We start from the raw sequence: 12,478 nt of genomic DNA, 5'->3' as shown, positions 1-12,478 counted from the left end.
GTAAATTGTTGATGATACATACATTTTTCATCTTTTAAATGTCAACTTTAACATTTTACTGGGGGAAAAATAGTCCCTTTACATGAGAAATATAAGAGTACACACTAATGAGGATTTTCGTGGTTTAGAAAACACAAACACACACACACACGCTAGCTTTTGTTTTTTGTGGGGGTTTTTTTGCCTTCCCACATCTATCTAAAGATCTTCCCACAATGACTTAAGAAGGTCTAAGACCTCAAAGGAAAGTTTAGGAATGATATAAAATGTGAGATTTTTTAAATATATATATTTTTATTTCAGAGAGTTAGAGCAAGATAGAAACATCAATGATATGAGAAAATCATTGACTGAGGTCGAGCCCGCAACCCAGGCATGTGCCCTGACCAGGAATCAAACAGTGACTTCCTGGATCATAGGTCGATGTTCAACCACTGAGGCCACACTGGCAGGGTTAAAATGTGAGTTTTTAATTTCCTGTGTGCATAGCCTAATTTTTCACATTTACCTTATAGAAATTTACCAGTAGCAGAGAAACATTTAAATATTTCCATTCTAATTAAAGCTAATATTTATCTTAAGAACATTCTCATCTTCATATAAATATAATAATATAAACAATATCAAATAATATTCATGTAAAGTAGTGGTTCCCAGGGCCTCGAGAATTCATATAAATATTTAGAATATCTAAATAACTGTCAATTATTTTTTAACATAAATTATATACAGTGGGGCCTTGACTTACGGGTGTCCCCACTAACGAGTTTTTCGAGATACGAGCCATCTCTCGGCCGATTTTTTGCTTTGAGTTGCGAGCTAAAATTTGGGTTACGAGCCAGCTTCAGATACCCCACCGCTAGTTGGCGCAGCGAATGTCACAGTGAACGCCACAACATCAGCCCAGCATCACGTGTCTCACTTGTTCACTTTAAGATTTGACATACAAGTAATTTGAGTTATGAGCTCCGTCACAGAACGAATTAAACTCGTAAGTCAAGGCCCCACTGTATTAGTCTACATTAAGGCCAAACAGGCTAATTAATCACCAAACATCCTTGCTTTTGACAACAATTATATCAAGTTAGTGTGGCAACATTAGTTCTTTTCATGCAGATTAGAAGCTCAAATAGTCAGATTTATATTTGATTATTAAGAAAATGTATTAAATCAATGTAGCTTGATGGACAAAATATTTCAAAACATATTCAATGGCAAGAGATGGGTGGATGTTAATAATCAATGAGATTCATGAGGATAAACATGTTGGAAATGATTTAATACCCACATCTAGAGATCTTAAGGATGTCCTTTCAAAACATAATTTCATTTTTGGTGCAAGCAAAACAACCCACTATATGTTTCAAGTGGTCAGGAAGCCTAATTCTACTTTACTGACTTTCTTCTAGCACACAATAGGTACATAGAAAGTACTCAATAAATAAATGTTTAAAATATCCATAAAGGTGTGAGCTGGTATTTTTCCATCCCACCTATATATTTTGGTTGTAGTACATTTTAAAAGACTCAGATTTGTGTTTCAAACTCAGAGTCTAGTTCAGTGATGGCGAACCTTTTGAGCTCAGCGTGTCAGCATTTTGAAAAACCCTAACTTAACTCTGGTGCCATGTCACATATAGAAATTTTTTGATATTTGCAACCATAGTAAAACAAAGATTTATATTTTTGATATTTATTTTATATATTTAAATGCCATTTAACAAAGAAAAATCAACCAAAAAAATGAGTTCGCGTGTCACCTCTGACACGTGTATCATAGGTTCGCCATCACTGGTCTAGTTTTAGTGTCACTTAAAATGACTCATTCATTCAAGCCAGAAGACAATAAAAGCATTTACTGGGCACCTGATACAAGGCAGGAACTGTGCAAAAGCATGGGGCTACAAAGATGAAAAAAAAACATGCTTTTGCTAAGAAGCTGCTCACAATCTAATGGGACAGACTGGTAATAAACAGCTAAGGTGCACTGCGCTAAGTGGTCTGATGCTGCTATAACAAACATACTAGCAATGGAGTAGGAAGTGAGCTGGGTATACACTGGATGCCATGAACTGCACATACATTATTACACTTGAACAGAACATGAAGGTAAAACAAAGAACTGGGAAGACTTACTGAGTAGCTTTTACAATGTCACAGTTACTAGAGTCCTCTATAAGAGGAAGAGCTTCTCTTGCCTTGGCAAGTTCTTTGTTTTCATGTGCACAGACTCCATGTCGACCAAATCCTGGAGGGTGGGGGCCATGGCTGTGATTCCTGCACTGGAGAGTAGGAGTAATTTGACAAAGCACAGGAAGAGAATTAATGTCACATTCAATTACATAATAAAGAATTTGCTACTGTCACCAATATCTATGTTATTAAATTTAAAATGTTTTGAGTCTTAGAGTTGAATACAAGGGAAGATTTTCATCTCAATTCTCTTCACGAGGATTAGATGCTTAATATTAGAAAATTCCAAATTATGTGTATGTTTTGTCATAAGACAAAGCAAAGGCACACAAATAGATCTTAATACTTATAGTAGGTGGAAGGTCATGGCTATTGACATTACAAATAGGAAGGCCGCCATGCCTGTTTTGGGAGTTGTGGCAGATACACACTAAAGAGATCCTTAATGAATCAAGTTCTTGAACATGTATAGCTTGAGTCCCACAAGAAGAGTGGGAGATATTTTAAAATATTTGACTAAACAATAGCCACAAATCTGCCAAATTTAGTGAAAAATTACAAACCCACAGCTCCTAGAAGCTCAAACAAAAAAAAAAATCAAGCAGAATAAACCTCAAATTCTCATAGCAAGGTATATCATAATCAAATCACTAAATAAATAAGGACATAATCTTAAGAGCAACCTAAGGAAAAAGACACATTATGTTCAAAAACAAAGATAAGAATGAATTCAGACTTCTCATCAGTAAGTACAAGCCAGAAGACAAAAAAAAAAAAAAGCACAATAGTTTTGAAGAGCTAAAGGAAAATACTGTAAGCCTGGAAACACCAGCAAAAATATTCTGCAAAAACAGGGATGAAATATACACTTTTTCAGACAAAAGTTAAGAAAATTGCCATTTTTTAACTGAGCTATTTGTTTTCTTAAAGTTTTGAGAGTTCTTTATATTATATATTCTAGACAAAAGTTCTCTGTTAGATATGTGACTTGCAAATAATCCAATCTTACATTACCAGAGATACTATTATTTAATTTGGGGTATCCTTTGTCATTGTGTATACAGGCAGTCCTCAGGTTACGTATGTTGTTTCGTGGTTACGTCACCATCTCCCATTTATTTATAAAAAAAGAAAAGTTCCATCATTTCGACGTATGTACATATGTGCTTTATGTTTTTATTATTTATTTACCACAAATAAAGGTCAGGAATTGTTATCTTTCTTTTAACTTTTTTTTACTGTTTCACTTCATTACTGATGTATACGTGCTCCATGTGAGTGACGTAGGTGCTTATGTAGGTGGGTTCCGACTTACAGAGAAAATCACCTTACGTCGCACCGTAGGAACGGATCTCCGACATAACCAGAGGACCTACTGTATACTCTAACATATCTAACATTATACAGTATATATACATATATGCTTTTATCATTTTCTTCTTAATATGTATTTTTTAAAAACAATGGGATCGCATTCATCAACTTGCTTGTCTAACTTAACCATGTACTATGTATAGCTATGCTGGTCAGTAATAGTTGAATATTATTCAATTGTATAGATCTAGCATCATTTATTCAACCACTTCCCTATTGTTAGTTCTGTAGGTTGATTTCAGTCTTCACTTCTACAAATAATCATATAATTAACATCCAGTACATTCTTGCCAATCTGATGGCTAAAATATGACACCTTGTTTTTCATTTGTGTGCCCCTCATAGCTAATCGGAGTTTTGGTAGTTTGTTTGTTATGTTGACTAGCTCTCATAATTTCTCTTTGGTGGACTGCCTTTTCACAGTCTACTGTTTTTCTAGTAGACTGTGTATCTTTTTCCATTTGTATGTTAGGAAGATTAACCCTTTGTTTATATACAGATTTTTCATCACAGAAAATTGACTCATTCTAAAGATACAAATTTGTTTCCTCTAATAATGTCTTAAGGTATTAAGGACATCAGCTTCATTTTTCATGTAGGAACTTAAGGAGGATTACGCATGTCAATGTAAAGAACATGGGCAATTAAGAGCATTTATTTACTTATTCAACAATTAATTATTGTGTACTTATGATGTACACGGCCCCCACCCTCTGAAGACATGGGTATTTATCCTCCAGGAATTTAAGTCTAATAGTGCAGGTAAATCAGAGACATATGGAAGGCAATATGTGATTAAATGGCAAAAATGGGTGATAAAGACTAGAGAACAGCATTTTGTTTGGGGGGGAGGGGAGGGACCCTAAATCCAGATCAGAGTAAAACCTAAAAATGATTATATAAACTCAAAGCCTGCTTTCAGTCAATGGTCTCCAAAGTGAGGCAAGTGTACACAAGGCTGTATATGCACTGACCCATTAGATAATGGGAAAAATGTTAAAGTTTCTATTCTATTACAATGCCTTTGATCTTTATTTTTAAGAGAAAGATGCAAAATTTTATAAATTTGGCCTCTTTAAGCTTTACTGATTTGAGCACTAAGTTGCCCTCCCAAAATGAGCAAGTGAGTTAAACTATAAAGAGGCCATGAATTAAGATAATAACAGCATAAGTACACACAAACAAGAGTACTGCAGAGCTGACACTTCTCTTCAGAGCAGGTAATCTTCATTAGTCACACAAAGTAAAAACAAAGACAATCTAAACAAAATGCCAGCTTCCCTCCAAAAATATTCAAAATTACCAAAAAGGGTGATTTGAAGCAAATTTATATTTACTATCCTTAATTTAAAAACCTTACCATGTGTATATGTTGACCTATTAATGAATGAATATAGTTTAGAAATATATTGTCAAATCTTACAACAACATGCTCCATGACAATATGAATTTGGTGACTGACCCCTGTCCCAAGCCCCCATGTACATCAAATAGAGGGGTGCTGAACTGTTTAAGTCCCAGACAACCATATAACAGAGAATCATCCCCATCGCATAGGGGTTAGAGTTATCCATTGCCAACAAGTGATGATAAATTGCAGTCAGCGCCTGGATGATCTGTACTGTGCAGCTGGATCCCTGAGCTCCCAGCCAGCTTGCAGTGCAAGCTCCATTCATCACTCCATTCAGCTCAAAATTAGTGATATTTTACAAAAATGAAAATTTTGGATCCTACTTTTCACATTATAATAGTGTTTTATTCTAGGGGTACAAGTTCAAAATTGTTTTACTGATAGCAGTGCATGATCAAAAAAGTTTAGAGACGACAGCTCTAAGTTATCTCCTTTGCTCTAGATTTGCTCCTTCCCAAAATTTTCCACAAGAGCTACAGGTGAGAAAGGAGATGACCTGCTTTGGGGGAGGTTAACTAACGAGAGACAGTCCCATAAAGATGTTTAAGGAAAACAACCATATATTCCCATCACAAAGATTAAAGCAGTTTATGTCATGATACGAAATCCTTCTTAGAGATTACTCTCTAGTTATCAAAAAATTATTTTTATGGTATTCTCTAGTTGTTTCGTTTTTACTACATTGAAAATGTAAACTCCTTGAGAACAAGGTCAAAGTCTCAGATTTCATGTTGGCTTGTATGATGGTGGCTAATTACCCCATTTTTGGCTTCAGCTTCTACATTTGTAAAATGGAAGGAGCAGGTCATATAGCTATAAAGTTCTTTCCAACTCCACGTTGTATGGTAAGAGGAACTGTTACAAGAGTCATTAATGACATGTGCACTGGTAAAGACTTCACCACACAAACAAACATCCTTTTGCAGTGGAAGCTTAACTGCTACATGGCTACCTACAATATTAAGGTAACAGAACAGATGAAGCAAATTCTCAGGAAGCCAGCAAATTACTGAGTATTCATTAATCATTCATTCAGGGAAATGTAAAGAATACCTACTACCTACCAATCACAGTACTAAGTAACTAGGTAACTAGGTAATCGAGTAAGACACAATTCCTACTACAATCCATTCATTCATTCATTCATCAGATATTAACTGAATGCCTAGTATGTGCCAGGTACTGTTCTAGATGCAGGATATGGCAGTGAACACAACAGACAAGATTTACAAAAAGGAGCGTAGCTAGCTGACTACTCTCCTTCATGGGGATAACAAGATATTATGAAAATCACATCTGTGGTGATTTTTATAGCAAAGCCCCCAACTTCTTTGATACTTCTCCATCAGGAGGAGAGGTTCCATGTCCTTCCTCACAGAGGAAGCTCAGTGACACTCCACTACTAAATTCTCAGAAGTGATTCCCAGGCCTTAGAAACCGGCAGCTTCCTCCTGTCTCCTGAGATGCTCACTCTTGGAACCCGGCCACCATGCTGTGCGGAGGCCCAGCCACACGTAGGTGACCCTGCTGAAAGTCAGCATCAACTGCCAGACATGTGAGTGAAGACAACACCAGCCCTAGATGCTGAGTCATCCCAGTTCACGAGTCTTTCTAGCAGAGGCCCCAGATACGGTGCAGCAGAAACAAACCATTCCTGCAATGCCATGTCCAAATTCCTGACAGAGTCCATGAGGGTGGCAATAGCTGGTTTACACCACTATGGTTTAGGATGACTTGTTACACAGCAATAGGTCACAGGAACATCTTTAAGATATAAGGGATCATATGATATTTCCATGAGATATCACAAATCAAATCATTTTACTAAATAGTAAATAAATACATTTAAAGTTACAATAGGCATTAATTTTAGAGAAACCCAAAATCTACAAAACCGTATGCAAACTCTGATGAGGGTCACTGTTCTGCAAGATTATCAAATAAAACAAAAAGAGAGATCTGACTGATAACCTTTAAAATTTCTCAAGACATTAACAGAAGTACCAAGAGTTCAATTTCCAAGTTCATTCACTGGACAATTATTTACAGAGTACCCACTAGCGCGAGGTGCACAGCAGTGAACACAACAGATAAACATCTCTGTCCTCAAAGCCCTTAATTCAGTGGAGGGAAAGAGACAACAAACAAGACAAGTAAGTATGTTAAATGGTATTAAGTGCTGAGAAGAGATAAAAGCAAGGAAGGTAACTAGGGAATGTTGCTGGTAGTGGTGATACTGGGGAGGGCTTGCCACACGGAGGTGACATTTGTGTCAAGACCTTAATGAGGTGTGGAAATAAGCCATGCGGGTATGAGGAAAGAGTATTCCAGATAGAGCAAATAGTAAGTACCAAGGCCTTGAGGCCAGTATGGCCGGGGTTAATTGAGCAAGCAAGAAAGTAATAAAAAATGAGGTCAGAGAGGAAACTGGGAGCCAGATGGTACAGGCCTAGCTTGGAGATACTGGGGGTTCAGTTCCAGACCCCTGCAATAAAGTGAGTATCTCAATAAAGCGAGTCACACACATTTTTTGGTTTCCCAGTGCCTATAAAAGCTATGTTCACACTATAGTGTAGTCTATTAAGTGTGCAATGGCATTACGTCTACAAAAACAATGTGCATACCTTAATTTAAAAACTCCTTATTGCTAACAAATGCTAACCACCATCTGAGCCTTCAACGGGTCGTAATCTTTTTGCTGGTGAAGGGCCTTACCTTCAATTTGTAAAAAAGCAGTGTCTGCGAAGCACGACGAAGCCAAAGCACAATAAAACAAGGCATGCAAATTGTACTGGCAAATTCTGCCCCCAAAAAAACATCAGTTCTCAAGGTGGAACCAGAACCAAATTCAACCAAAGCAGGAGTGTTTTTGTCTGTATTGTTCTGATTTATCTCTGCACCTGTAACAGTACCTAACTCCCAGTAGAACAAATGAAGTCTTGGCTCTGTTACTTAACGGCTATTAGACTTTTCACAGATGACGTCCATATTTTAAGCCTCAGGCCTAATCTCTAAAACTAGAATCAGGATCCCTCCCCACCTCACAGCGTCACAGTGAAGGTCAAGAATGGGGGAATATTTGGCAAACTGTAAAGTACCATATGTAGGTAAGATCTTTACACAACTATGGAAACACTTAGTAGCAATTATTATTAACAACAATGATATCTCTACCTTGCCCCATTAATTTCAACCTCTGAATCACTCTCTCCTTCCATCTCTCACAGAACTGGGGCAGGGCTGCCTTCCCTTCAGCAAGAGGGAGTGGACTTTTAGCCCTTTAAAGGCTTTTGTAAATGAGTGGCAGTAATTAAGATATGATGGTTACTCCTCTCACCTTTTCCTTGAAACTCTGGGGGGCGGGGGTGGGGGGGAGGGGGGGGGTGAGACATAGCTCCCATGTGAATATTCTACACTCTTTTGGAAAATCCAGTCTGCGTGCGAACCTTTTTTATTTTTGCCTGTCAAAATCCAAGAACACCTACTAAGAACGCCTTGACAACTCTCCAGGTCTTATTCCTCACGTAAAGCTACATCAGACTGTTGGAAGAAGGAAGGGGCAGGGGGAGCATGAGAAACGCTCTCTAGATTGGACTTCTTTGAGAAGCCAAGTAATCCAATCATCCAACACTGCTGGGACCCTGCTGGCAACAGAAAATCCACTGCCTAACTCACTCCAACTGGAGACAGCGTCAGTGTTCTCATCTGTATCTAGAGATTGCCATCTTCTCAAGGATGCGTCCATTCTGGAATAAAATAATGCATTTAAAGGCACTTGGCACATGCTCAACACTCACTAAAAGTTGGCTGAATCTGGGTACGCTTCATTTATTCAACATATTGTGACCAGCTACAATATGCATTGGGAAAGAGCCATTTTTTTTTTTTCCAAAAAAAGGACAAAAAATCTTGTTCTCTTGGAGCGAACATGTACCTCCTGTAACGCCCCCCAGCGGCCCGTTCTGTTCTCTGGAACTACATCTGGCTGCTGGTAATACCTCCACATTAGAGAGTCCTTTGGGTTCTGCAGGCAGCTATCCCCGCACCTCCGCTCCCAGCCCCCTCTCTCCAGCCTAGACGAGCAGCCCGGCCTCTTCCAAGGAGTAAGCAGGGGTGTGGGAACCAGAGCTGCAGCAGGGCTGGGTGGTGCGAAGGCGGGTGCCCCGGCGCCTCCGCCAAAAGGGAAATCAACAGAACCGCACTGACTCCGGCCCAAGGTCAAGACCGGCGGGTCCAACTCAGGTGTGTCACCTGACACCTCTCCCAGGAACAGCCACCCTCCCCTCCCAGGCCCCACAGCGGTCCCGGCCAGGCACCGGGGGAGTACCGGTCCCCGGGGGTGCTGTGGCCCGAGCGAGGAGGCTGGAGGCTTGGCGAAGGCGCTCAATCCTCTGTCCAGGCCTCCTCCTCCCGGTCTCCTCGGAGAAACGCCAGCATCGTTCTCGGGGTTTCCAGGCCCCGCGGGGAGCTTCCTCAACCCACGCCCTCGCCTCCCCGCAGCCGCCGCGCCGCGCCTCGCGAGGCCCCCGGGTCAGCCATCCCCGGCCGCACTCACCTGCGAGCCTAGGCCCGGCCCCTCCATCGCCCCAGTGACTGTAGGGACGCCGCGAAGTGGCGGATGCAACCCGCTGGCCAGCGCGCCGCGAGCCTCCGTATCCCACTTCCTGCTCGCGGCCCCGCCTCCGCCGCAGCCCCGCTCACGCCTGTCCCCGTCAGTCGGCCTCGGGAAAGCCAATCCCTGCTCTCCTCTCGCCTGGGGGCGGGACTTTCCTGCCACCGGGAAGGCGAGTGGGGAACCGGGAGCTGGAGGCCCCGCCCCAGTCCGCGGTGAAGTTCCAGCCCTAGGTCAAGACCGCATTCGGAACTTGAATCCCAGCTCCCGCACAGCCTGAGTCCCCGCCCCGCCTGCCCCGTCCTGTAAAGCCCGCTGCCCCCGTCCCCCGCCAATGTCTGAATCTAATAAGGAATCAACAAATGTTAACTGACAACATTTGCCACTCTCTGCTTCTGCGACCTTCGGCAAGTCGCTCCCACCATCTGGGGTTCTGTTTTCTTCATACAACACGGAAAATAGATGAATTCCACAGCTCAGGCTACAGGAGGATTGGGCTAGAGGCCGCCACCTGCACTCCCCACGCCTCTTTAATGTCTGCACTGAAGGAGCTGGCTTCTAAGATCTGTTCAGCTCAAAGGACAGCTATGAAGATAGGCTAAGCCTTGGTCCCTGACCTTGGGGAGCTCTAGTGGTGCAGTGGGGCTCTCCCACTCAGTCCCCAGAAAACCGGAGCTTTTCTAGCCCGCCACTAACACAATCGTTGTCATTATTCTTTCAAATATTTGTTGCTAGGCTAAACTAGATTAAGACCTTTAGGAGTTAAATTGGGGGAAAAACTGAACGTGTTATGATTCTTTTATTCTATAAAAGCAATACTAAATCACAATATAAATGTCTAGAAATCTAACAAAGTGCTGGTTTTTCCCATGATAAATACTATAATAAATAAAATTGTTAAAATGTGTTATTGTTTTTATTATAACACCCCTGCCTAGTGGGCACACCAACCATGAGTTGTCCCCAAAGCCCATCATCATGCCCTTTTAGGGTGGGAACCATTGGTACCCATCTCTGAATTCCCAGGGCCCATCACAGCCCAGGGATATGGAAAATGCTCAGTATAATTTTATTGAGTGGAGGAGCACATGGATAGGTGTGTCATCAACTTCTATGATACAAGGAAGGACAAATTGAGTGACAAATGGAAGTGCAGGCAACTTCTGGAAGAGCCAGAGGAGCAAGCAATTAATTTGGTCAAGCTAGGATAAGGCAAGGCTTCACAGAAGAGAGAGTCTTTGGTATGGCCATTTTGCTTAGCTAATAAGAACACTGTTTATTGATCACTTTCTATGCATTGGCACCCATGACAGTGTTTTCACATACATTATGTCTAATCTGTAAGATGAGTGTTATTTTTCCCATCTCCCAGAAGAAAACAACTGAGGTTCAGACTGATATCATAAACCCCCAAGTCACTCAGCTGATAAACGGTGAGAGAAGATTCAAACCCAGTTTTCTTAATGCAAAGTGCTTTGACTAAAGTGGTTTGGTTATTTCATTTTCAAGGACTGAATTAGAAGATGTTTTTGAACTTGAGGGAGGCTTGATATCTGCTATTTCAATGCTTGCGCATTAATATCCTAACAGATCAGAAGGTTCTGGGACAAGTAAGTCCTAACACTTCCCTCTGCTTCTTTTATGCCTCCACTGAGCTACTTCAGATTGGGATAAGGATATGCATAACTAATGGCTATATGAAATCAAACCCAGTGAGGCCTGAAGTGCCAGCATTACCTCTCATCTTTGAAAATGCCTTTGGCTTGTAGACATGCCACAGTAGAATAGCATGATACATGGAAGCATGTTCCTGGAGAAGACTGTGTGAGCCTGAATCCCAGCTCCAACACAAAGTATCTGTATGCTCTTGGGCAAGTTGCTCAATTTCTTTGTGCTTCCGTTTCTCATCTGGACTCAGAAGGGTTCCTAATATATGATAAGCACTATACTGTATGGGTTAGCTCTTATCATCATCGCCACCATCCCCAACATGAGTGGATGTGGGGGAGAGCACTGAGTGGACCAGCCAAGTGGTGTCATACAAAGAGTTTAAGATATAGATTCAGCAGACCTATCTTCTTGTCCTAACTTTGCCTTCACTTAACTTTGCCATAACAAAGTACCACAGACGGGGTGGCTCACAACAGAAATTTATTTTCTCACAATTCTGGAATCTAGAAGTCCAAGATCATGTCTCCACAGGGTGGTTTCTTCTGGGGCCTCTTTCCTTGGCTTGTAGATGTCCATCTTTTCTCTGTGTCTTCACATGATCGTCCTTTTGTGCATGGTATCTGTGTCCTAATCTCTTCTTATAAGACCACTAGAGGCCTGGTGCGAGAAATTCATGAACAGGTAGTGTCCCTACACCTGGCCAGCGATCAGGGCCAATCAGGGCCTTCCTTACAACTGCTGGCCAGGGCCTTCCTTCGTTCCTCATTGTCCCCTGGTGGTCAACACATGTCATAGTGAGCGATTGAACTCCCGATCTCCCAGTCGAACTCCCAAGGGGAGGTTTTGCATTATGTTTGTGTGTGTATACACACACACACACACACACACACACACACACACATACATACACACTGGAGGCCCAGTGCACGAATTCATGCTCATTGAAAGGAAATCAATTAGAAGAAATATTTTAGAGGCCATTAGGGGCCATGGGAGGTTGGCTCCAAGGCGTGCCCAGCCCATCTTGCCCAGTCCCTATCAGCCAGACCCCAGCAGCAAGCTAACATACTGGTTGGATTGTCTGCCCCCTGGTGTTCAGTGTGCATCATAGCAACTGGTCTAGCAGTCCACCGAACAGTCGGACACTTAGCATATTAGGCTTTTATAGAAGATAAGTCATAATGGATTAGGGCCCTCCCATAAGACCTCATTTTAAC

The 12,478-nt window shown here is 41.4% G+C and overlaps 1 protein-coding gene across 3 annotated transcripts in view; it reads right to left on the bottom strand.

Moving 5' to 3' along the window:
* The window catches only part of ZDHHC13 (zinc finger DHHC-type palmitoyltransferase 13), a 42,561-nt gene extending 32,884 nt beyond the window's left edge, over positions 1-9,677 (bottom strand). Inside the window, exons 1-3 of one of the 3 annotated variants that reach the window (XM_059709122.1) lie at positions 9,534-9,628; positions 8,654-8,724; positions 2,137-2,282 (exon numbers count right to left, since the gene is read on the bottom strand). In XM_059709122.1, coding sequence (XP_059565105.1) covers positions 2,137-2,282; positions 8,654-8,683 — 176 coding nt within the window. In that variant the 5' untranslated portion in view covers positions 8,684-8,724; positions 9,534-9,628. Of the gene's footprint in view, positions 1-2,136; positions 2,283-8,653; positions 8,725-9,533 lie in introns of all 3 variants that reach the window. The other 2 variants (XM_059709123.1, XM_059709125.1) reach the window with 2 other exon arrangements.
* Between the last annotated feature and the right edge of the window lie 2,801 nt (positions 9,678-12,478).

Source organism: Myotis daubentonii, chromosome 9 (assembly GCF_963259705.1).
Source record: "Myotis daubentonii chromosome 9, mMyoDau2.1, whole genome shotgun sequence".
NCBI classification, from domain to species: Eukaryota; Metazoa; Chordata; class Mammalia; order Chiroptera; family Vespertilionidae; genus Myotis; species Myotis daubentonii.
Note: the sequence above shows the minus strand (reverse complement) of the source record. Positions and strands in the feature narration are given on the sequence as shown.